This window comes from Macaca nemestrina, chromosome 11 (assembly GCF_043159975.1).
Source record: "Macaca nemestrina isolate mMacNem1 chromosome 11, mMacNem.hap1, whole genome shotgun sequence".
Taxonomy (NCBI): Eukaryota; Metazoa; Chordata; class Mammalia; order Primates; family Cercopithecidae; genus Macaca; species Macaca nemestrina.
The window spans coordinates 2906247-2931069 of record NC_092135.1 but is presented as its reverse complement, the minus strand read 5'-3'; the positions used below and the strand labels follow the sequence as shown (position 1 = coordinate 2931069).

At 44.4% G+C, this 24823-nt stretch overlaps 1 protein-coding gene across 10 annotated transcripts in view; it reads right to left on the bottom strand.

Annotated features, from left to right (window-relative positions):
* LOC105492414 (Sin3A associated protein 130) overlaps positions 1-24823 on the bottom strand; it is an 86927-nt gene that overhangs the window by 5580 nt on the left and 56524 nt on the right. For all 10 annotated transcript variants that reach the window (XM_011759467.2, XM_024796207.2, XM_024796206.2 and 7 more), the window contains 3 exons: positions 9264-9622; positions 4278-4526; positions 3987-4112 (listed from right to left, as the gene is read on the bottom strand). In XM_011759467.2, the coding sequence (XP_011757769.1) occupies positions 3987-4112; positions 4278-4526; positions 9264-9622 (734 nt within the window). The remainder of the gene's footprint in view (positions 1-3986; positions 4113-4277; positions 4527-9263; positions 9623-24823) is intronic.

Sequence of the window (24823 nt, the reverse complement as noted above, 5' to 3'; positions counted from 1 at the left end):
ACCATGTGCAGGCTGGTTTGAAGGAAAGAACAAAGCATAAGAGGTGCTGGGATTACAAGAGGGAGCCTTTCCAAGGGCAGAACAACTTTATCAAATCAAGAAAGAACTTTTTTTTTTTTTTTTTTTTTTGAGACAGAGTCTCGCTCTGTCACCCAGGCTGGAGTGCAGTGGCCGGATCTCAGCTCACTGCAAGCTCCGCCTCCCGGGTTTATGCCATTCTCCTGCCTCAGCCTCCCAAGTAGCTGGGACTACAGGCGCCCGCCACCTCGCCCGGCTAGATTTTGGAATTTTTTAGTAGAGACGGGGTTTCACCGTGTTAGCCAGGATGGTCTCGATCTCCTGACCTCGTGATCCGCCCGTCTCGGCCTCCCAAAGTGCTGGGATTACAGGCTTGAGCCACCGCGCCCGGCCGAAAGAACTCTTCTTTTTCTGTTTCGAACACTGTTTATCATGAAAAGGTGTTTAGGCCGGGTGCGGTGGCTCAAGCCTGTAATCCCAGCACTTTGGGAGGCCGAGACGGGCGGATCACGAGGTCAGGAGATCGAGACCATCCTGGCTAACACAGTGAAACCCCGTCTCTACTAAAAGATACAAAAAACTAGCCGGGGCCGGGCGCGGTGGCTCAAGCCTGTAATCCCAGCACTTTGGGAGGCCGAGACGGGCGGATCACGAGGTCGGGAGATCGAGACCATCCTGGCTAACATGGTGAAACCCCGTCTCTACTAAAAAATACAAAAAACTAGCCGGGCGAGGTGGCGGGCGCCTGTAGTCCCAGCTACTGGGGAGGCTGAGGCAGGAGAATGGCTAAACCCGGGAGGCGGAGCTTGCAGTGAGCTGAGATCCGGCCACTGCACTCCAGCCTGGGCGGCAGAGCGAGACTCCGTCTCAAAAAAAAAAAAAAAAAAAACTAGCCGGGCGAGGTGGCGGCGCCTGTAGTCCCAGCTACTCGGGAGGCTGAGGCAGGAGAATGGTGTAAACCCGGGAGGCGGAGCTTGCAGTGAGCTGAGACTGCACCATTGTACTCCAGCCTGGGGGACAGAGCAAGACTCCATTGCAAGAAAAAAAAAAAAAAGGTAATTTGGTTAAGAAGTCATACTGGATTAAGGTGAGCTGTAAATCCAGTGACTAGTGCCTGTACAAGGAGGGAGGGAGAGAGAGAAGTAGAGAGAGAGAGAAAAGGAAGGGGAGAGGAGAGAGAGAAAGGGGGATGGGAGAGGCAGAGAGACAAAGAGAAGAATGCCATTTGAAGACGGAGACAGACTGGAGTGGTGCAGGTGCGAGCCAGGAACACCGAAGATTGCCGGCAATCACAAGAAACCAAAGAGGCGAGGGAGGATTCTCCTCTACTGCTTTCACAGCCAGCACGATCCTATCAGACCTTTATTCCGGACTTCCAGCCCCCAGAACCATGAGAGAATAATTCGTACTGTTTTATGCCACCCAGTTCACAGTACTTTGTTATGGCAACCCTAGGAAATTAATAAGGCCAGTTAATAGGGTGAATTACTTTGGCTTTCAAATGTTGAACCAGCTTTGTACAGCAAAAATATATTCTACTTGGTCAAGGTATATACTGCTGGATTTGATTTGCTAATATTTTATTAATGCATTTTTACATCTATATTCATGAGGAATATCGATCTGTCGTTTTCTATATTTGTACACTCTGGTTTTGATAGTATGAAAATATTGGCTTCATCAAATAAATTTGGAATGTCCTTGCCTACATTTTAAAAGACACTGCTGAGAAGTGGATCATTACCTGGTGAGCCGATTATCTTATCAGTATGTAATGTCCCTCTCTGTCTCTAGCAATTTTCTTTCCTCAGAAGTTTACTTTATGTGACATTAATATGGCCACTCCTGCTTTTTAGTGAATTGATTTCATACTGTGTGAATTAACTTCGTATTGTATGCATGCATGGTTTTTTTTTTTTTTTTTTTTGAGACGGAGTCTCACTCTGTCGCCTAGGCTGGAGAGCAGCGGCATGAACTCGGCTCACTGCAAACCTCCACTTCCCGGGGATTCGTGCGATTCTCCTGCTACAGCCTCCTGAAGAGCTGAAATTACAGGTGTGTACAACCATGCCTGGCTAATTTTTATATTTTCAGTAGGGGTGAGGTTTCACCATGTTGGCCAGGCTGGTCTCGAACTCCTGACCTCAGGTGATCCACCCACCTTGGCCTCCCAAAGTGCTGAGATTACAGGCGTCAGTCACCACACCTGGCTTGCATGTGTTTTTCTAGCCTTTTACTGTCAATCTACCTATGCCACTGTATTCAAAGTGAGTTTCTTGTACCCAGCACATAGTTGGATTGTGTTTTTTCATTGATTCTGCCAATCTGTGTTTAATTGGTATGTTTAGACTATTTACATTTATGACAATAACTAGTATGTGAGGCTTAGGTCTGCCACATTACTACGTGTTTTCTGTACTTCTTTTCTTTCCTGTGAGGTTTTTTTTTTTTTTGAGACAGAGTCTTGCTCTGTCGCCCAGGCTGGATTGTGGGGCAGTGGTGCGATCTTGGCTCACTGCGACCTCTGCCTCCCAGGTTCAAGAGATTCTCCTGCCTCACAGCCTCCGGAATAGCTGGGATTAAAGGCGCCCGCCATCACGCCTGGCTAATTTTTTTGTATTTTTAGTAGAGACAGGGTTTTACCATGTTGGCCAGGCTGATTTTCAACTCCTGACCTCCAGTGATCCACCCGCCTCAGCCTCCCAAAGTGCTGGGATTACAGGCGTGAGTCACCACGCCTGGCCTCCTGTGAGTTTTAGTCTATCTTCATGTATTTATAGATATAATTTATATGTTATTTTGTAGCTTAGGCAAAATAGTTGCACTAAAGTTTCCTAGTCAAGAGGCACTGTGTAAAGGGGGTTAGTATGAATATAGTGAAACAAAGATTCAGGAATCGTAAAAATTCAGCTGTCAAGTTATCTTTCTTGAGATAGTTTTTGAAGAGCAAGTCCCAATAAACATTTAGACTCTTGTAGTGTGGCTGGAAATGCTACCGAGCAAATTCCTAAATAATTTTTCTATGGAATTTTTGTGGCATGAAGAGCTGTTCAGTGGTTCATATCCTACTTCCACTAAAAGGCAGCACTCCTTGCCCTCTGGAAATCTCATTCTTTCCCAATCTCAGAGCACACTTGTGAGGAAGAAAAGCTGGGAAATGTAGCCGCCTCTGTACTTCCATTCAGAGACTGAACTGTTAGCTTCTCCACCTCTGCTTAATTAGTCAGTACTCCATCCAAGTGGGACTCATCTCGAGCCTTCAAGAAAACCCTTAGAGCAGTTTCCAAATGGAATTTATGTAAGAGAATGGGAAATGTGACCAATTATCTAGAGGCTCACATTTCTTTGTACATATATTATATCCGAGATTAATGGCACTTAAAGTCCATCAGTAGAAATATTTGCAGGTATTTGCAAAGTACTATCAGCACTTTCAATCATATGTGGGTTTATTAAAAGGTTATTCTCAGGTTCTACCAGAACAACAAAACATTCATTGAGGGCTTACCCTAGACCACTCCAAGAGCTTCGTATATATGTTAAACAAAAGATCCTTTGGCAGAAATGCTTACAATGCATGTATATTTTAGCATCTTAGGAACTACTGTGGACTTAACTGTGTTATACAGTAACCCAGTACAGCTCTTCCACAATGACTCTGGAAGCCACCGGTCTCCTCCATCAGTACTTTGGGAGCTGTTAACATGTGGCTTTTACAAAGACCAAGGCTGTCACTTAACCATTAAACTGCAATTCCAATAAATACACACAGCTTGCTAGGGCAAAGGGTAATTTTCTAAGTTTTATATTCTACAGGATATACTTAAACACTGAAGCCTCAAGATTTTGTAACAAAAATTTATGGTTTTTTTGAAACTGGAAAACTGTGGTTCTGTTTTTCTCTTCTATTTTAATTAAGTTTATACCAATTTCATGCATTAATACCAAACATTTCTGGAGAAACTAACCTTTGACCCGGACGTCACTGTACCTCTGAAAGTGGTGGTAAGCAGCTTTCCAGGGGTTCCGATAGTGACGAAGCAAAGTGATGGGGGGTCTTGGACGCACTGGGACATACCTCACACCTTCCTCATCTATTACAGAGAAGACATTAAACAACTTATTAACATTGTCAGCAATCCTCAAAGTTCAATTCCAATAAGTGAGGCATGAGTGAGGCTGACTATGTAGCGAGCCTCTGGGTGGGACTCTGACTTTACTGGGAAGCGTCATAACACAAGTCAGCCTGTGACCATTACCAATATACTCCTTGGGAGGAGACTTGCGCTTCTCAGCCTTCACCAGAAGACTCTTGGCAGTGGACTTCTCATCGTCAGTGCTGTTTGTCTCCATCATGTCACCTTCTTCTGTTGAGATCACGTGCTGTTGCTTTCGAGGCTTCTTCCTTGGGGAGGCACCAGGTGGTAGGTCACTTGTAGGCATGGACAGGTTGTTTGCCAGCAATGAGAGAGATGGAGACACAGTGTTGGTAGCCAGCGGAGGAACTGCTGTCATAGGAAAAGGAGCACACATAGCTGTAAGAACTCAAACACAACGAAGTTTTACTTCCTTCCTTCCAACAAAGACAATGATTAAGAAGGCAGCACAGAGCACCAACATTTATTGAGTCTTCCTATGTGTCTGGCACTGTGCTAAGTACTCTGAGTCTTCCTATGTGTCTGGCACTGTGCTAAGCACTCTGAGTCTTCCTATGTGTCTGGCACTGTGCTAAGCACTCTGAGTCTTCCTATGTGTCTGGCACTGTGCTAAGCACTCTGAGTCTTCCTATGTGTCTGGCACTGTGCTAAGCACTCTGAGTCTTCTTATGTGTCTGGCACTGTGCTAAGCACTCTGCGGCAGAAGCTGCAAACTCCTCCCTAGTAGCCCGTGTCTTCACCTTCCTTAGTTTCAGGACCTCCCTTTGACAAGGGCACAATAATATTCAGCTAAAGAATGTACTTCCTAGCCTCCATGACAGGTGTGGTCATCTCAGATGCAAGTAGAAACATTTTGTAGCACTTTTAGGGAATTTCCAGGAGGGAGAGAGAGAGCAGGTGTGACCTACTCCTTGTGTTCTTTCTGTGATCCTGGAACTCAGATGAGGTGGCTGCAGCATCCCCAGCTGTCCTGAATCAAAAGCATGAAGGTCAAATCCTAGGGGTGGTGGAGTGAAGAGGTGGAAGGCGCCTGGCTTTCTAACAATTTGATGAAGTCCACACACCATCCCTGAACTGTCTGCCTCAGGACTTCTTCCAAAGGAGATAACAGGATCTTATGAGTTAAGCTACTATTTTTCACACTTTTTTTTTTAACATAAATGTCTAGCAGGTAACCTATTAACTCATTATCGTAAAAATCATCCTAATAAGTAGCCATTATTATTATCCTCCAATTCAGAGATGAGAAAATATGGCACAAGTCACACAAGTATGAAGTGGGCAAGCTGGGACTGACAGAGGCAGTCTGGCTTCAGAGCTTGCACTCTCACCGACCACAGGGTGCTACCTCCAGATAAAAAGATGTGTTGTGAGGATGTAAACATTTGCTTGAGCTTGTATGAATCACACATCTAGGAACTTAAAAATCATGTTAAGGGCTCACCTTAACTCTTATTTTCACTCTACCACATACTTGCCCTATTTTCCTCTACCCACTCTGCTGCCCACTCCCAACAGTCATACCCTAAACTTCCCTGTCGCCGTTAAATAGAAACTGCCTCACACCCAATCTCAATTTCTAGCATCCAACTCCCCAGGTAAATCCAACTCTCTTTCTAGGTTCTTCCCCTCAGTACTCAGCCTCCAGCACTCCTTAGGCCTACAAGGAACTATCACCTGTTCACCCAACCATGTTCCTGCAGTCACCCACCCCTCTCATGTCTATCCTCCCCCATCGCCTGTAATCACTGTATTCCTTTTCTTCCTTCATTGTCCCTTCCTTTTCTTGCTTTGCTCACTTAGCAAAAGGACAAGAGGTTAAATCCTATTCTCCAACCAGTCTGCACCTATGCAACTGAATGTCGCCAGAGGGCGACACACTACCATGCTGACTGGCCTCACTCGGACAGCCCTCTCTGCTAAGTCCAGTCTTTCTCGCGATGCCTGCTTCACACCTTCCTCTCCCTCAAACACTCGATGCCTCCGCCACCATTTGTACTCTCAGTGGATGGCCTTGCTTTCTATTTTACTGAAAAAGATAGATGCAATCACAAGAACATGTCCATCAAGTCCCACCACCTCATTTCCCCCTCTCCACTGTGGCCCTATATTCTCCTGTTTTCTCCATGCCTTCAGCAAAGGCCAACCTCTTCAGGTACACACAAATCCCACCCACTCTCACCTCCTCAAACAATGCTCCAGGAATTCACAACTTTCTCCTGCATCCCCAATTCTTCTCAGTCTACTGGATCATTCCCATTAACATACAAAACTCTTATTTGTCCCATCTTAAAAAAATCTTCTTCTTGGCCAAGCGTGGTGGCTCACCTAATCCTAGCACTTTGGGAGGCCAAGGCAGGCAGATCACAAGGTCAGGAGTTCAAGACCAGCCTGGCCAACATGGTGAAACCCCATCTCTACTAAAAATACAATTATTAGCCCAGTGTGGTGGCAGGTGCCTGTAATCCCCACTACTCAGGAGGTTGAGGCAGGAGAATTGCTTGAAACCAGAAGGCGGAGGTTGCAGTGGGCCGAGATCATGCCCCTGCACTCTAGCCTGGGGGAAAGAGCACAACTCCATCTAAAAAAAAAAAAATCTTCTTGACATCATGTCACTTCAAACACCTTTTTTCTCTTCCTTTAGAACAAATGCCTCAAACATGCTGTTTATATATAATGTCTCTATCTCTCCCGGCTTTCTCCTGAACTTGCTCCCAATCATGCTTTTACCCCATCATTACACAGAAACTGCTTTTCTCAAGACCTCTGTGACCTCTGTTTGCCAAATCCAAAGGTCACTGCTCAGACCTCATCTTCCTGATCTCTCAAGAGCATGTGATCCACCTGATCATTCTCTCCTCCCTGAAATATTTTTGTTCTTGCAACTTCCAGGACACCACACACTGTAAGTGATATTCTTACCCTGTGTTCCCTCCATTCAGCCTCCTTTGCTGGACTTTACTTCCTCTCCCATCTCATCATAGTGCACTCTCCTAAGACTACATCATGGACTGCTTCTGTCTTTATCAAGATACATTCATTCCCTAGGTGATCTGAACCACTCATCCAGGCTCATGACTTCAAATACAGTTTATATATGTAATGACATCTCTCAAATTTATATCTACAACTTCATTTTCTATTCCAAAAGCCAGCCTCATAGATTCAACTATTTATTTGATGTCTACATTTGAAATGTCTAACTGAAACTTACCCTATCAAAAACTAAACTCCTAATCTTTCCCTACAAAACATGGTCCTCCTGCAGGCTTTCCTGATTCAGTCAATGGCAACTCTGTGGCCTCCAATTGCTAAGGCCAAAATCTTGGAAGTTGTCCCAGATACTGTTCTCTCACACTCAACATCCAAATATGAAACACACTTAGCTCTACCTTAAAAACATAAACAGAATCCTACCACCTCATGCTACTTCCACCACTACTGCCCTGGCTGAGCCTTCATTGTTCCTTGCAATTAATGCAACAGCTGCTTGACAGGTCTCCCTGATTCCATCCCTGCTCCCAGAGTCTGTTCTTTTCCCCAGCAGCCAGTGTTTATCTTCAGTCCTAAGTGAGCGCTTGGCACTGCTCTGCTCACACTCCCTGCTCTGCTCTAACAGCTCCCTGCCAACCCCAGCAAAGCCAAAGCCTTTACAACAGCCTGTGGGCCCTGTTCAACCATGATCTGATCCCGCTGCCACTCCCCTTCTTACTTAGCTCCAGCGACCTTTGGTTCTTTGCTATATTTTGAGCACATCATGCATGCTCCTATCTCCAGATTTTTGTACTTACTGCTCTCTGGCCTGGAATACTCTTTCCCCAGATATCCTCATGGCCAGCAACTTCATTTCTTTAATGTCTCTACTCAATGGTCACTTCCTCAGTGAGGCTTTCTCCTAAAACCTTTATACAAATTCCAGTCCTGGCTACAACTTTCCCCTATATTTCGTCCCTGCTTTGTTTCTCCATAGCACTTATCACCCAAACATACGTATACACACACACACACACACACACGTAATTTAGTCATCTTTTTATCTTTGGTCTCCCTTGCTAGAATGTAAGATCTAACAGGATAAAGCTGCATTTGTCTAACACAAAGCTGCTTCGTCGTGCCCAGAACAATTCCTGGAACAGACCCCTGTAGGTTGAGGTAGGATTATCGGCAGTTCCCTAGCACAGAGAGGTAAAGGGAACCAGCCAAAGAGAGCAGATGAGCAGCATAACTGAGGATGCTTCCTTCCCCCTTCTGGATTCCTCATGGTATCTTTCAAAGAAAGGGTCAAGGGTAAAAATATCCACAGAAAGAGATTTCATGGCAGAATAAATAGATGAGTAAATAAACAGTAGATTAAAAAAACTATACACACAGCACAATCACACCTCTATCAGGCAAACAACATGAGAAAGAAATGGAGGCCTTCTCACTGAAATAGTAGGTAACACTGGATACCAGAGAACAAATAACTTGCTTTCTTCTTTGGGTTTGTTTCTACTTCACACAGTTTGTATACTGAATATGTTACTTGTGTAGGAAAAACAAAATTACACAATAAATTATTTTAAAAAAAAAGAAAAGAAAAAAAGAAAACCTCTCAAGTGACTTGACCTTCTCAAACCGGAAGTTTAGAGTTAAGATGAAGTGGTAAAGGGAGAAATGAATTGCTTTAAGATTTCACTAATCACATATAGGCTTTTCAGCAACATAAATCTTACTTGATTGCATAATAAGGCAATGAAACTTGGAAATAAACAGTACTATAGCCACATTGTGACCCCTTTTACATAGTAGCATTTTCTTAATGCATGCAAGGAAACTACATTGAAGGATATCCATGGGGAAATATTAATCTCTTTCATGATTCTGGCCAGAAATTAAACTTAATTACAAAAGGAAAGCAAAGTAGTTTTAGTTTTCACAATGAGTTTATTGCTTTCTTCTATTTATCAAAAACGAATGACATGCAACATCTAAAATGGGTATCAGGGAGTCTCGGCTGAGGGTCATAGAAGAATCTGGATGCTGAAGGAGAATTAGGGAAGGGGAAGAGGCAACTGCCAATGGAGAGTATTCTATGGACGGACTTACCAGAAACTGGCCTCATGATATCCATTGGTTCTACTTCTTCTTTCACTTTAATTTCAGGAACAGGAGGGCCCAAGACGGAGGACAGACTGCCACCCACAGTGACTGATGGAGGTGGTGCAGCTGCAATGGTGGTGATGGGTGGAGTGATGGGGACCGCTCCAGGAATGGTTGAAAGGGCAACGGCTGGTTGTGATGGGGGACTGGCTGCGGCAATCATAGTTGGAATGGTCGGTGGAGGCTGCTGGGCAGTTGGAGGGACGGCAATGGTAGGCTGATCATTATTTTGATTGGATACAGTCTCCATGGACACAGTGACAGGAGTGGCCATAGACACGTGGATTTCAGACTTGGGTTTGGCACTAAAACACAAAAGAAAAGCACATGTAGCAAATAAGAAAAAAACTGCCTTCATCTACAACATCTCAGAGGATGGGCATTTGTCCAATTATTTCTGTTCAGCGCACTGCACAATTGATACTTTTTTAATTTTTAATTTTTAAAAAATTTTGAGACAGGGTCTCACTCTGTTACCCAGGCTGGAGTGCAGTGGTGTGATCTTGGCTCACTGCAACCTCTGTCTTCTGGGCTCAAGGGATTCTCCCACCTCATCCTCCCGAGTAGCTGGGACTACAGGTGTGTGCCACCATGCCAGGCTAATTTTTGTATTTTTTGGTAGAGATGGGTTTTCACCATGTTGCCCAGGCTGATCTCTAACTCCTCAGCTCAAGTGATCCACCTGCCTCAGCCTCCCAAAGTGCTGGGATTACAGGTGAGAACCACCACGCCCAGCTTTAATACTCTATTTCTTGAGTTTAAAGTTTAACAAAGCAATTTTAAATGTCAATCAGGTTTTAAAAATACACTGTATGTCCTGCTCCCACCCAAGTTTTTATAAGCAGTAACAAAATTAACAAGAAAATAACACTTTAAAGAACTCACTCAAAGTCATATTGTCATAGCACAACCAATTTTCATAATATTAATATACATTTTCCCCCAGAATTCCTTAATATATATGTTGACTTTGGAGTTTTTTTTTTTTTTTTTTTTTTTTTTCTTTCTTTTTCTTTAACTACAGTTGTAATTGAGAGGGACTGAGGTTGAGCTGATTATTAATGGCCAATGCCTAATCAACCATTCCTGTGTAAATGGAATTTCCATAAAAACTCGAAAAGACTGGATTCAGGAGCTTCTGGGATAGCTAGCACGTGAAAATTCCTGGAGGGGCGTGCCTGGAGAGGTCATGGAAGCTTCACATCCCTTCTCCCAGGCCTTATGCGTCTGTTCCAGTTGGTTGGTCATCTGCATCCTCTGTAATAGCCTTTATGAAAATACGTTAATGCACATAAAGTGTTTTCCTGAGTTCTGTGTGCTGTTTTAGCAAATTAATCAAAATGCATGGGAACTAGCTGGTCAGAAGAACAAGTAAAACCACCTGGGGCTTGCATTAGGGGGTGAAAGTTTGGTAGTCCTGTGGGACTGAGCCCTCAACCTGTGAGATCTGACACTATCTCCAAGTGTCATAATTGAATTGGAGGGCACCCACCTGGTGTCTTTTGCAAATCTGGTTGGTTGGTTGCCGGGGAGAAATCCTTCCCCAGTTCTTACTAACCAGAGGTAACGGAAGTTTCTGTGTTGTTGTTGAGTGAGAGAAGACAAAAACACTGGCTTTTACTCCTGTATTCTCAGATGAGCAACTGTACACTTGGGATTTTTAACCTATAGAAATCAAAAGACTGAGTTGGGCACAGTGGCTCATGCCTAAAAACTCCCGGCAGTTTGGGAAGCTGAGGCAGAAGAATCACCTGAGGCCAGGAGATCGAGACCAGCCTGGGCAATACAGTAAGACCCCATTTCTTAAAAAAAATTTTGTTTTAATTAGCCAAGTGCATTGGCGTGCACCTGTAGTTCCAGCTACTAAGGAGGTGGAGGCAAGAGAATTACTAGTGCCCAGGAGTCCGAAGTTGCAATGAGCTATAATTGTAACACTGGCACTCCAGCCCGGGCAACAGAGGGACTAGAAGTTCCGGAATATAAAAATGTAAATGCTAAAAGAGGAAAAAAAAAGAAAAAACACTAGAGAGTCTGAACTGCATATTTCAATAGGCATAAGAAAGAACTGGCTAGGCATGGTGGCTCACGCCTATAATACCAGTGCTTTGGGAGGCCATGGCAGGAAGATCACTTGAGCCCAGGAATTCGAGACCAGCCTAGTGAACATAGGGAAACCCCAAAACTACAAAAATACAAACATTAGCTGGGCGTGGTGGTGTGTGCCTACGGTCCTAGCGACTCTGGAGGCTGAAGAGCAGGAGGATTGCTTGAACCTGGGAGGCTGAGGCTGCAATGAGTTATGACGGCACCACTGAACTCCAGCCACAACACAGCGAGACCCTGTCTCTTTAAAAAAAAAAAAAAAAGGAGAAGATGAATTACGGCAAAATATTAAAACAGTTACATCTGTTTGATTACTATTATTTTCTCTGTTTTCCCAGACATTTACAGATTTTCATATTGAGAAGGCTTTAAGATAAAAGAAAAAGAGAGAAGAGAAAGAGATAGTAAATAAATGAGAAAAGATAAAGAAATCAATTCTAGAAGTTCACCTAACAAATAAAGAGTTTCCCCCAAAAAAGGGATGAGATGGAAATTGAGTAGCAGAAAACAAATTATGAGAGAAATAATACATTAAGATTTCCCTGTACCGACCAACACAAGTTTTCAGACTGAAGAGACCACTGAGTATCCAGCACATGTAAAAACTACCAACTGGTACAACAAACCACCATGGCATGTGTATATCTATGTAACAAACCTGTACATTCTGCACACGTATCCCAGAACTTAAAGTATAAAACAAGGCCGGGCACAGTGGCTCGCGCCTGTAATCCCAGTACTTTGGGAGGCCGAGGCAGGAGGATCATGAGGTCAGGAGTTCAAGACCAGCCTGGCCAACATGGTGAAACCCTCTCTCTGTTAAAGATACAAAAAAATTAGTGGGGCGCAGTGGTGAGCGCCTGTAATCCCAGCTACTCAGGAGGCTGAAGCAGGAGAATCGCTTGAACCTGGAAGGCAGAGGTTGCAGTGAGCTGAGATCGTGCTACTGCACTCCAGCCTGGGCAACAGGGCGAGACTCTGTCTCAAAAAACAACCAACCCAAATTCTACTGTCAAGTTTTTGAACATTGAGAACAAAGATCATTAAAGCGTTCAGAAAGAAATGAACATGTAAGATATAAAGATCAGCACTCAAAAATCGTATCTGGGTTTTCAAAAGTAAAAACAAAATGTAGAAGACAACAGAGTAATACCTTTATATGTATGCCACACTCTCTCTCTCATATATGTGAGAATGAGACAGACATAAGAGACAGAGAGAGAGAGAACGAGAGAGAGAAAGAAAGAGAAAGAGAGAGAGAGAGAGAGAGAGAGAGAGAGAGAGACAGAGACAGAGACAGAGACTCCCTCTCACTGTGTTGCCTAGGCTGGAGTGCAGTGGCATGATCATGGCTCACTGCAGCCTTAAACTCCCAGACTCAGGTGATCCTCCTGCCTCAGCCTCAGTAGCTGGGACTAAAGGTATGTGCCACCATGCTTGACCAGGTTTTGTATTTTTAGAGGCGGAGTTTTGCCATATTGACCGGCTGGTCTCGTACTCCTGGTCTCCTGAAGCTCTGGGGTGAGCCACCACACCCGGCTAATATTTTTAAAGAGCAATGATTTCTCATCTAAAATTCTGCCTGCCATTCTATCATTTAAGTGTGAGGAGTTGTGTTTCAGGAATGATGGAGTAGACATACTTTTTCCTATTCCTCCCACAAAGTAGAGCTAAAACTCGGGCGTGTTATATATAAACCAAGCGCAACGAGCTGCTGAAAAGTGAGGAGAAAAAGGCACATTGTCTAGGGACCTCAGGACCCAGGAGTGGCACGGCAGTCAGTTCCCTGGATTTGCTTGTTGCCTTGTGTGTCCTGGACAGGGCGCTGGAGAAGCTGATAACGTGGAAATGCCAAAGAGCAGAGACAAAAAAAGTCCCAAGAAAAGCCTACTCTGTCTAGCCCAAGAACCAACAAAAAGGAGTGGCTTGACATGACGAAAATCCTGTAGACAATAATTGCTCTACTCCAGTGAAACGTCACAGAAACAACTGCGGCCTTGGCAAAGGCTGAGAAGAGTCTAGACTTCCCTGGCCAGGTTGTAATGAGGGGCCTCAATCTCCTCCCCATCCCACTACTCATGCAGTATCATCAGAGGCCAACCGGGAACCTGGCCTTCACTGATCACCTGGCAGTAACAAGGCAATGCCCCCTCTTCCCTGCTGGGGTAGTTTGAGAGGAGGCCTGCTAAAGTATAACCTATACATAAATCCAGTCTTATAATTTAACACTTAAAATGTCCACTTCCCAACAGAAAATTACTCATCAAGAAACAGGAAAATCACAACTTGAATAAGCCAAGAGATGAATGATAAAGGAATTATCTGACAAGGACTTTAAAGCAGGTATTATAAATATATGTTAATATGCAATTATAAATCCACTTGAAATGAATGAAAAAAATAGAAGAATCTTAGTAAACAAATCAAAGTTATAAAAATTTTGGAACCAAATAGAAATTAAAGAAATAAAAAGTATAATAACTGAAATAAGATGGTCTTGCTGTGTTGGCGAGGTCTTCACAGGCATGATCATTGAGCACCACAGCCTCCAACTCTTGGCCTCAAATGATCCTCCCTCCTCAGCCTCCTGAGTAGCTGGGACTATACAGGTAAGAGCCATCGTATCTGCCTTAGAATCAGTGAGGCCGAAGACAGATCAGTATAATTAGCCTAATCTGAACAATACAGAGAAAACAGACTGAAGAGTGTGGATAGAATAAAGATGTTTTCTGATATGCCAAGTATCAAAAACTGACACCTTGGGCATTCTGTCACTACTACTGAAGAGGTGCTCTTACAAATCGAGGGGGTAAATCAAGAAGAAGGAAGCATACAGGCTCCGGGTGACAAGGTGTAGGGAGTTCAGAGCCTGGCGGAGAGAAGAGGCACCAGGAACAACAGCTGGGCACCGAGACCAGACAGGCACCAATACAGACTGGGGCAGGCAGAAGCAGGGCTTCAGGGAGGGATGTGATCAAGAAAAAGCACAAATGACAGAGATCTGACAGGTTTCTCATTTAGAGCAGTTCTGTAGGTTTGGTGGAAAGTTTGAAGATGAACTAGTGATACCTAGAAAACCTACACAAACATTATAAGCCTTGTAGTACGACATGACTTAAAAAAATTAAACTTACTTATATTGACAGCTATTGGATTTCCTTTTTAAATGTTTTATATTTTTCAATATCTTAATTTTCCTTTAAAGTTTTTTTGTTTTGAATTAATAATACATTCATATGTTTCAAACGATATATGGAGAAAGCTCCTCGATATATTGGATGGGTTCATCCACTATTAACTTCCACACAATATCACTATATCTCAGCATTCCATTGACTCTAAGATGGCAACAGTTATAAAATGAACCATTATTTTGTGCACACTTAAAAATACAGTAACTGAATTCTAGAATATTAAGATGTCATCAGTTTTAAGATACTGATTTTAGAGATGCTATGGTTTTAAAACCTTGTTTCTCACAATTAATAAAATATAATAATTTCTTGTATGACCTTATAGTACTTATGTATGTAGACAAAAGCAAATACAAATGTTTTTTCTTTTCTTTTTTTTAAGACAGAGTCTGGCTCTGTCGCCCAGACTGGAGTACAGTGGCACGGTCAGGACTCACTGCAGCCTCGACCTCCCAGACTCAAGCAATCCTCCCACCTCAGCCTCCCAGTAGCTCGGGACCACAGGTTTGCACCACCACACCCGACTAACTTTTGTATTGTTTGTAGAGATAAGAGTTTCGCCATGTTGTCCAGCCTAGTCTCAAACTCCTGGGCTCAAGCGATCCACCCGCTTCAGCCTCCCCTCCCCAACCCCTCTGGCAGCTGAGACTACACGGGTGTACCACCATGCCTGGCTAATTTTTTTTTTTTTTCAAATTTTAGTAGAGACAAGATCTTGCTATGTTGCCCAGGCTGGTCTCAAACTCCTGAGCTCAAGTGATCCTCCCATCTTGGCCTCCCAAAATGCTGAGATTACAAGTGTGAGCCACTGCACCTAGCCCAAATGTTACTTTCTTACCCAACTTGCCTGCTTATTTCAAAACTGTCATAGCATATACCTCGTACCTTTTTTTTTTTTTTTGACTCATTTGGGTTGCTTTTTTGACTTGTAACCATATTTTATTTAGCCAGTCCCCTATTCGTGGAGTAGAGTATAAAGACCAATACAGATAACAACATTCGACAGACTAAAAAACTACAAATTTAACTGGGAATATCTGGAGGCGGAAGGTGAGCAGAATGCACACGATTCCCCAGGCTCTCCATCCTATCAAGAAATGCAATGCCCAGCCACGGTGGACAAACCACATGCTGTCAGAGCCAGATTTCCCAAAGTATGTCACTTCCTTGCTTCTCTACACTAAGGACTCTGGGGAAAGTGAAAGTGGAATGAAAACTACGGGGGTGAGAGGAGGTGCTTCTGAGCTCTGGTGCTGACTGTTCAGGAGAGCTGCATTTCAGAGTGGAGCTGTCCAGGGAGCAGCAAGCCAGCTATCTTTCAACAGAGCCCTTCCAACTCTGGCGTGTTAGCTCTCAGCACGTTGACACCTCTGTCATCTGATATGTGTGCTAGTGTATCCGATTAATACATTACCACATATACCTGGGAAAGAAAAATGCCTCTGTAATTTTGGTAAGTATTGCCAAATTGCCTTTCCGTAAGGGTAATAATAGTTTGCACTCTCACCAAGAATAAAAACACCCAATTATCCACAGCTTTTCCAACAGCATATTTCAAACTCCTGGTATTTTGCCAGTATGAAAGGTAAATGATGGTGTCTCAGTGTGCTCTCAGTTTGCTCATCTCTTGATATAAAGCATCATTCCACATGTTATGGACCTTTGATACTTCTTTACCTGTGAACTAATTGTTCAAAAAGGTCGTTCATTTTTCTACTGGACTTCTTTACTATTCACTTCTGGTAGTTATTTATATACTATGAAGATGAGCCGTTAGACGGTGATATGGTTGGAAATATATCTTTCCAATTCATCATTTGCCTTCCACTTTGCTTATAAAGTTTTTTCTTGACAAAAGTAGTTTGCTTCTTAAATAATTTTTACTAAGTCAAATTTCTCTCTCTTATTAAAGACAGGGTCTCACTCTATCACCCAGACTGGAGTACAGTGGCATGATCCTGGCTCACCGTAGCCTCGACCTCCCAGACTCAAGCAATCCTCCCACCTAAGCCTCCTGAGTAGCCAGGACCACAGGTGCGCACCACCATGCCTGGCTAATTTTTGTATCTTTTGTAGAGATGGAGTCGGTCTCGAACTCCTGGGTTAGAAGCAATCTGCCCACCTTGGCCTACCAAATTGCTGGGATTACAGGTGTCAGCCACCACATCCAGCCCTGAGTCAAATTTCCCAAAACTTTCTTTTTATAGATTCTGAATTTTGAGTCATAAAGTGATACGGTTTGGCTCTGTGTCCCACACAAATGGCTCCCGTGATTCCCATGTGTTATGAGAGGGACCCTGTGGGAGATGACTGAATCATGGGGGCGGGTCTTTCTTGTGCTGTTCTCGTGATAGGAACTAAGTCTCACGAGATCCGATGGTTTTAAAAAGGGAGAGTTTCCCCGCACAAGCTCTCTCTTTGCCTGCCACCATCCACGTAAGATGTGACTTTCTCCTCCTTGCCTTCTGCCATGAATGTGGGGCCTCCCCAGCCACATAAATTTATCCATGGGTTTTTTGATCGTTATTTGCATAGAACTACATTAAGTTCAATGTAGAAAAAAACTCCTTTTTAATTTTTTTATGGTTTATCTCGATTGAGTTAGTGTTAGGCAGGCAAACTAGAAATAGGAATGAAAGGAGAAAACAGAAAGCCCTTTTAACCCATTTTAAAATGTTCTCTGAGAGCTGGGCATAGTGGCATGTGCCTGTAGTTCCCTACTCAGGAGCCTGAGGCAGGATGGTGACCTGAGCCAAAGAATTCAAGGCTTTAGTGAACTGTTCACACCCACTGCACTCCAGCCTGGATGACACAGTGAGACCCTATCTAAAAAATAAGGAAATTTAGGCCGGGTGCGGTGGCTCACACCTGTAATCCCAGCACTTTGGGAGGCCAAGGCAGGCAGATCACCTGAGGTCAGGAGTTTGAGACCAGCCTGGTCAAGACGGTGAAACCCCGTCTCTACTAAAAATACAAAAATTAGCCAGGTTTGTTGGCACATGCCTGTGATCCCAGCTACTTAGGAGGCTGAGACACGAGAAATCACTTGAACACGGGAGGTGGAGGCTGCAGTGAGCCAAGAATGCGCCACTACCTCACAGCCTGTGCGACAGAACGAGACTCAAAAAAAAACCAGGCTGGGCACAGTGGCTCACGCCTGTAATCCCAGCACTTTGGAGGCCAAGGCGGGCAGATCATGAGGTCAGGAGATCGAGACCAGCCTGGCCAACATGGTAAAACCCTGTCTCTACTAAAAATACAAATAAATTAGCTGGGCGTGGTGGTGCGCACCTGTAGTCCCAGCTACTAGGGAGGCTGAGGCAGGAGAATCGCTTGAATCTGGGAGGCAGAGGTTGCGGTGAGCCGAGATCGCGCCACTGCACTCCAGCTTGGCAACAGAGCAAGACCCTGTCTCAAAACAAAACAAAAGAAACAGAAAAACCCAGACTAACACTAACCCAAGTAGTCCTAGCTACTTTGGAGGCAGAACAGGGAGGATCACCCAAGCCTGGAAGGTCAAGGCTGCAGTGAGCCAAGCCATGATTGTGCCGCTATACTCCAGCTTGAGTGACACAGTGAGATTCTGTCTCAAAAACAAAAAAAGGGGGGGTGGGGGGCGGGGCGGGGAGCGGGCATGGGGGCTCACGCCTGTAATCCCAGCACTTTGGGAGGCCGAGGCGACTGGATCATTTGAGGTCAGGAATTTGAGACCAGCCTAACCAACATGGGAAAACCCTGTCTCTACTAAAAATACAAAAATTAGCTGGGCACGGTGGCACATGCCTGTAATATCAGCCACTCAGGAGGCTAAGGCACAAGAACTGCTTGAACCAGGGAGGTGAAGATTACAGTGCGCCGAGGTCACGCCACTGCACTCCAGCCTGGGCGACGGGGCGAGACTGTCTCAGAAAAGAGGGAGAGAGAGAAAAGTGTAATTAACACATGGAATTTAATCATATCTATTTCCCCTTATTATTATTTCGATTTATTATTATATCCTATTTATTTGTTGTCTGCTAGAACTGATGAGGCCTGAAAAACATGAATTAAAGCCCCTGTGCTCCTAAGCTGCTCTTTGAAACCCTTCTCACACTTCTTGTAAATTCTGCTTTATGAGCCTTAATGCTACATTATTTGGTACACAGATATTCTTAACTGTTAAAACTTCATTGTAGGCCAGGTATGGAGGCTCACATCTGTAATCACAGCACTTTGGGAGGCTGAGGTGGGCAGATCATGAGGTCAGGAGTTCAAGACCAGCCTGACCAACATGGTGAAACCCTGTCTCTACTAAAATACAAAAAAATAAGCCAGGCATGGTGGTGTGCACCTGTAATCCCAGCTACTCAGGAGGATGAGGCAGGAGATTCTCGCTTGAATCTGGGAGGTGGAGGTTGCAGTGAGCCGAGATCATGCCATTGTACTCCAGCCTAGGCGACAGAGCGAGACTCTGTCTCAAAAAAAAAAAAATAAATAAATAAATAAAATAAACAAACTTCATTGTAAATTAGATTCTTCAGCATTATAAAGGACCCTCTGTGGGCCGGGAGCGACAGCTCACGCCTATAATCCCAGCACTCTGGGAGGCCGAAGCGGGCAGATCATCTGAGGTCAGGAGTTCGAGACAAGCCTGGCCGATATGGTGAAACCCTGTCTTTACTAAAAATACAAAAATTAGCCGGGTGTGGTGGCACGTGCCTGTAATCCAGCTACTCAAGAGGCTGAGGCAGGAGAAGTGCTTGAACCCAGGAGGTGGAGGCGGCAGTGAGCTGAGATTGCGCCACTGCACTCCAGCCTGGGCAACAGGAGTGACATTAAGTCTCATGAAAAGAAAAAAAAAGGACCCTCTGTGTTCTGCTTTTAAGCTGAATTCCACCTTTTCTGATAAGATTTCAATTTGTTTACCTTTGCTTGATAAATCTTTTGAAAAAATATTTGTGTGTGTAACTTGAGTTCTCAGATGACATTATCTTTTTTCACTGGTATTTTAAAATTGGTTACCATGGGATTACAATCAGCAGTCTAAATTCATATCAATCTAGTTTGCATCGATCAACTTAACTTCAGTAACATACAAAATGTGAAAGGATGGAAAAAGATATTTCATGAAAACAGTAACTGAAAGAAAGCTGTGGGCCTGTATCAATATCAGAGAAAATGGATGTTAAATCCAAAACAAGACAAAGGACATACTATATTAATAAAAGATTCATCAAGAAGATCAAAGAACTGGGAGAAATGAGCAGTTACTAATGAAAGGGCATAAAGTTTCAGTTAAGCGAAACGAAGAGGTTCTAGAGCTCTGTTGTGTGACACTGTGCCTGCAATGAACAACAGTGTACATTTAAACCTCTCCCCACCAGGGCAGATCTCATGTTAAGTGTTCACACCACACTAAAGAGAAAAAGATACAGCAATTATAAACCTTCACGCATCAAAGAACGGTGCCCCACGTAGCAGAATAAAGGAGATACTGACAGAATTAAAGGGAGAGACAGAGAGGATGACACCCACCCAGGCTGGAGTGCAGTGATGCAATCTCAGCTCACTGCAAATTCCGCCTCCGAGTTTCAAGCGATTCGCTGCCTCAGCCTCCCGAGTAGCTGGGATTACAGGCATCCACCACCACGCCCAGCTAATTTTTGTATTTTTAGTACAGACAGGGTTTCACCATCTTGGACAAGCTGGTCTTGAATTCCTGACCTCGTGATCTACCCGCCTCAGCCTCCCAAAGTGCTGGGATTATAGGTGTGAGCCACTGCACCTGGCTATAGCTGGAAATTTCAATACCCAACTTTCAATAATGGATGAAACATCCAGATGGAAACTTGGCAAGGACACAGAGAACTGGAGCACTAAACAAACTAGACCTAACATATACACAGAATACTCCACCCACCAACAGTGATTGCATGTTCTTCTCAAGGGCACATGGGACAATCTCCAGGACAGACCATACTTTAGGTCAAAATTCAAATTTCAAAAAATGTATAGACTGAACCCAAAGGATCTTTTCCAAGTACAATGGAACAGACCTAAAAAATCAGTATGAGAGAAAATGGAAATATTCACAATGACACGTGAGACTTCTCTCCTGAGTCAGATAATGGTTTCGAACACATGCAGAACGCTTCCTTAACTTTTTGGCATCTTCATAATGTAACAGCTATAGGAAAGCTTTTTTTTTTTTTAAAGACAGGGTTTCACTGTTATTGCCCAGAGTGGAGTGCAATAGCACCATCTCAGCTCACGCAGCCTCCGCCTCCCAGGTTCAAGCGATTCTCCTGCCTCAGCCCCCAGAGTAGCTGGGATTACAGGTGGCCCCCACCACGCCCAGCTAATTTTTTGTATTTCTAGTAGAGATAGGGTTTCGCCATGTTGGCCAGGCTGGTGTCAAACTCCTGGCCTTAGGTGATCTGTCTGCCTCAGCCTCCCAAGTGTTGAGATTACAGACGTGAGCCACCGTGGCTAGAGTTTTTTTTTTGTTTTTTTTTTTTTAAAGACAGGGTCTTGGGAGGAGGAGGTTGCAATGAGCAGAGATTGCACCATTGCACTCCAGCCTGGGTGACAACAGCAAAGCTCCATCTCAGAAACAAAAAAAAGACAGGGTCTCACTCTGTTGCCCAGGCTGGAGTGCAGTGGCGCGATCTCGGCTCACTGCAGAGATCTGCCTCCTGGGCTCAAGCAAATCTCTCACCTCCCAAGTAGCTGGGACAACAGGTGCACCACCACACCCAGCTCACTTTTGTATTTTTAGTACAGACAGGGTTTCACCATGTTGGCCAGGCTAGCCTCAAACTCCTGACCTCAAGTGATCCACCCGCCTCAGCCTCTCAAAGTGCTGGGGTTACAGGCGTGAGGGCACTGCGTCCAGCCTGACAAGCACTTTCAAGTTGTGTATGACTAATGCTTTCTCCATTCCTTTCTTATGTCTGGACGAGGCGCTGACAAACTAGATCCCGGCCCAACATCAGTTCTGCAGATGAAGTCTTTCAGTACAGCCACACCAGATGTGAGGATTCACGGCAGAGACTACGCGGCTCACAGAACCTAAAATAACTTACTCTTTATTTTTCCCTTTACTGAAAACACGTACCAATCTCTGCTTAGATGATCAACAAAACAGTAAACGAAGTGCTATTGATAACTTCTGTGGAAGAAGTGCTCCGACCAGGGCCAATTTCAAGCTGCCAATGTGTTCTTCAATGTGGAGTGGGGCAGAGGTTGGTGGCGGGCGGGGGGGACGTGAAACAGCACACCATTCTACGTAATTATTCAATGGGAAGAAGGATAAAATGTAGTTGAATAATTAGTAAGTACTGGGTTTTAAGTATTTACTACATTTAATTATGACTTTTTACCCAGTAATACAATTTTTTCAGTGGTTGTCTATGACACCTGCCTCCCTCCCGATAAAGTATCAATCTCCTCTTGTAAGTCAGCACAAGTCAAGTTCGCCATCCCTTTACTTACTGTTTCATTTTGACCTTCCTGAATCACTTTGTGTTTGGCCGGCCTCTGTACACAAGGCAGAGCAGAAGTGGGTTCTGCTTGTAATGCAGTCCGGAAACAGGCGAGGTAACACCTGTATTCGTTTGCTAGAGCTACCACGACAAACCATCACAAACAGTGTGGCTTCAACAGAAGCCGCTTGTCTCACAGTTCCGGAGCCAGAAGTCTGGGATCTAAGCGTCAGCAGGGCTGGCTCTTTCTGTGGGCCTGAAGGAAGGACAGACTATTCCAGGCCTCCTCTCCCAGCTGCTGGTGGCTTTGCTGGAAGTCTTCGTTACTCCTCGGCACCTTCCCAGTCTCTGCCTCCACGTTCACATCACGTATTTGTCTGTGTCCTCATTTCCCCTTTTTCTAAGAATACTAGTCACAGGTCAGGTATGGGGGCTCCCGCCTCTAATCCCAGCATTTTGGGAGGCCAAGGCAAGAGGATCACTTGAAGCCAGAGGTTGAGACCAGTCTGTGCCATACAGCAAGACCTTGTCTCTACTAAAAAAATTTATTTAGGCCAGTAGTGGTGGCTCACACCTGTAATCCCAGCACTTTGGGAGGCTAACTGGATATATCACTTGAGGTCAGGAGTTCAAGACTAGCCTGACCAACATGGTGAAACCCGGTCTCTACTAAAAATACAAAAATTAGCTGGGTGTGGTGGTGCGCTCCTGTAGTCCCAGCTACTCAGGAGGCTGAGGCAGGAGAATCTCTTGAACCCAGGAGATGGAGGTTGCAATGAGCCGAGATTGTGCCACTGCACTCCAGTCTAGATGAGAGGGCAGACTCCATCTCAAAAAAAAAAAAATTTTTTTATTTAAATTAGCTGGACATGGGCCAGGCATGGTGGCTCACGCCTGTAATCCCAGCACATTGGGAGGCCAAGGCAGGTGGGCGGATCATGAGGTCAGGAGATTGAGAACATCCTGGCCAACATAGTGAAATCCCGTCTCTACTAAAAATACAAAAATTAGCTGGGCATGGTGGCGTGTGCCTGTAATCCCAGCTACTCAGGAGGCTGAGGCAGGAGAATAGCTTGAACCAGGGTGTCGGAGGTTGCAGTGAGCTGAGATCACACCACTGCACTCCAGCCTGGTGACAGAGCAAGACTCTGTCTAAAAAAAAAAAAAAATAATAATAATAATTAGCTGGGCATGGTGATGCATGCCTGGAGTCCCAGGTACTTGGGAGGCTAATGTGGGAGGATCGCTTAAGCCTATATCACACCATATATCACACCACTCACTGTACTCCAGGTTGGGTAACAGAGCAAGACACTGCCTCCAAAAAAAAAAAAAAAGACAACGACCAGTCATATTGAATTGAGGATTCACCCTACTCCAGCAGGGCTTCACCTTGACTAACTACATCTACAATGACCCTATTTCCAAATAAGGTGGCATTCCGAGGTACTGGGAGTTAAGACCTCAACACGACTTTTGGGGGATACAACTCAACCCACAACGAAGCCACTGACACGACATGATATGACGCATGCTTGGTCTTACTTCTATCACAGTATGCTCTGTAGGTTTTTTTTTTTTATCTTTCTCTCTCGCTTTTTTTTTTTTTTTTTTTTTTTTGACAGGTTCTCATTCTGTCACCCAGGCTGCAGTGGAGTGACATGAACACAGCTCACTATAAACTCAACCTGCCAGGCTCAAGTGATCTTCCCACCTCAGCCTTCTGCGTAGCTGGGACTACAGGCCCATACCACCACACCCGGCCAACTTTTTTATTTTTTGTAGAGCTGGGGTTTCGCTATATTGCTCAGGCTGATCTCGAACTCCTGGGCTCCAGCCATCTGTTGACCTCGGCCTCCTAAGGTGCTAGAATTACAGGCATGAGCCACGACACATGACTATCTTTCTTTCTATCTAATCCACTTTTTCATTTCTATCTTCTACGGCCAATACCATCTTGTGCAGTTTGAATTTTGCCTTCCTTCTGTGGTATCCTCATTAGTTCTCTACTGAGTCCTGTCAACTCCTGTATCATCGCTTCATGTTTTGCCATTTACTCCAGGAGTCTTTTGTGTTTGAACTTTGTGTTTTCCTCCACAGAGGTGGTTATTTGTTACGTTATTTAAATTCATGGTGGCATGTTTCATTACAAATTTCATCTGTCCCCTGTCAACGTTTTTTGGTCAGTGTCTTAGGGAACAGATTAGTTTACTTTGATGCTCCTTTCTTACGTTTTAATTTTAATTATCTTCGTATTAATCCTTTTTTGCTACTCATCAGTGAATGGAGTGGGGCTAGTTCTAAAACGGCCATTTACATGAGATTACTTTTACTTGGGTGTGGGAGTGTGGGGGGTTCATTCTTCCAGCTAGTTATTTCTTCACAATCCAAGTGCTCTCTACTTTCAGGTGCCACAGATTGCCTACTGCAAATAAAGCCAGTCGGAGTGCCTGTGCGGGCCCCACCTCCACAGCTTCTCTGAAGCATACCAAATCCAACAGCCTGAAAAAGAGCCCTGCTCACCCTACTTCTGCACCTGCTGCTGCTCACGGGGAGACTTTTGTACCTCATGGCAGGTTCTTCACCTCCGGGACCAACACTGGAAAACTAAGTCCATACGAGACTTTGTTTTAAAAAAGACAAAAACAAAAACAGCCCAGGTGCAGTGGCTCATGCCTGTAATCCCAATATTTTGGGAGGCTGAAGTGGGAAGATCAGTTGAGGCCAGGAGTTCAAGACCAGCCTG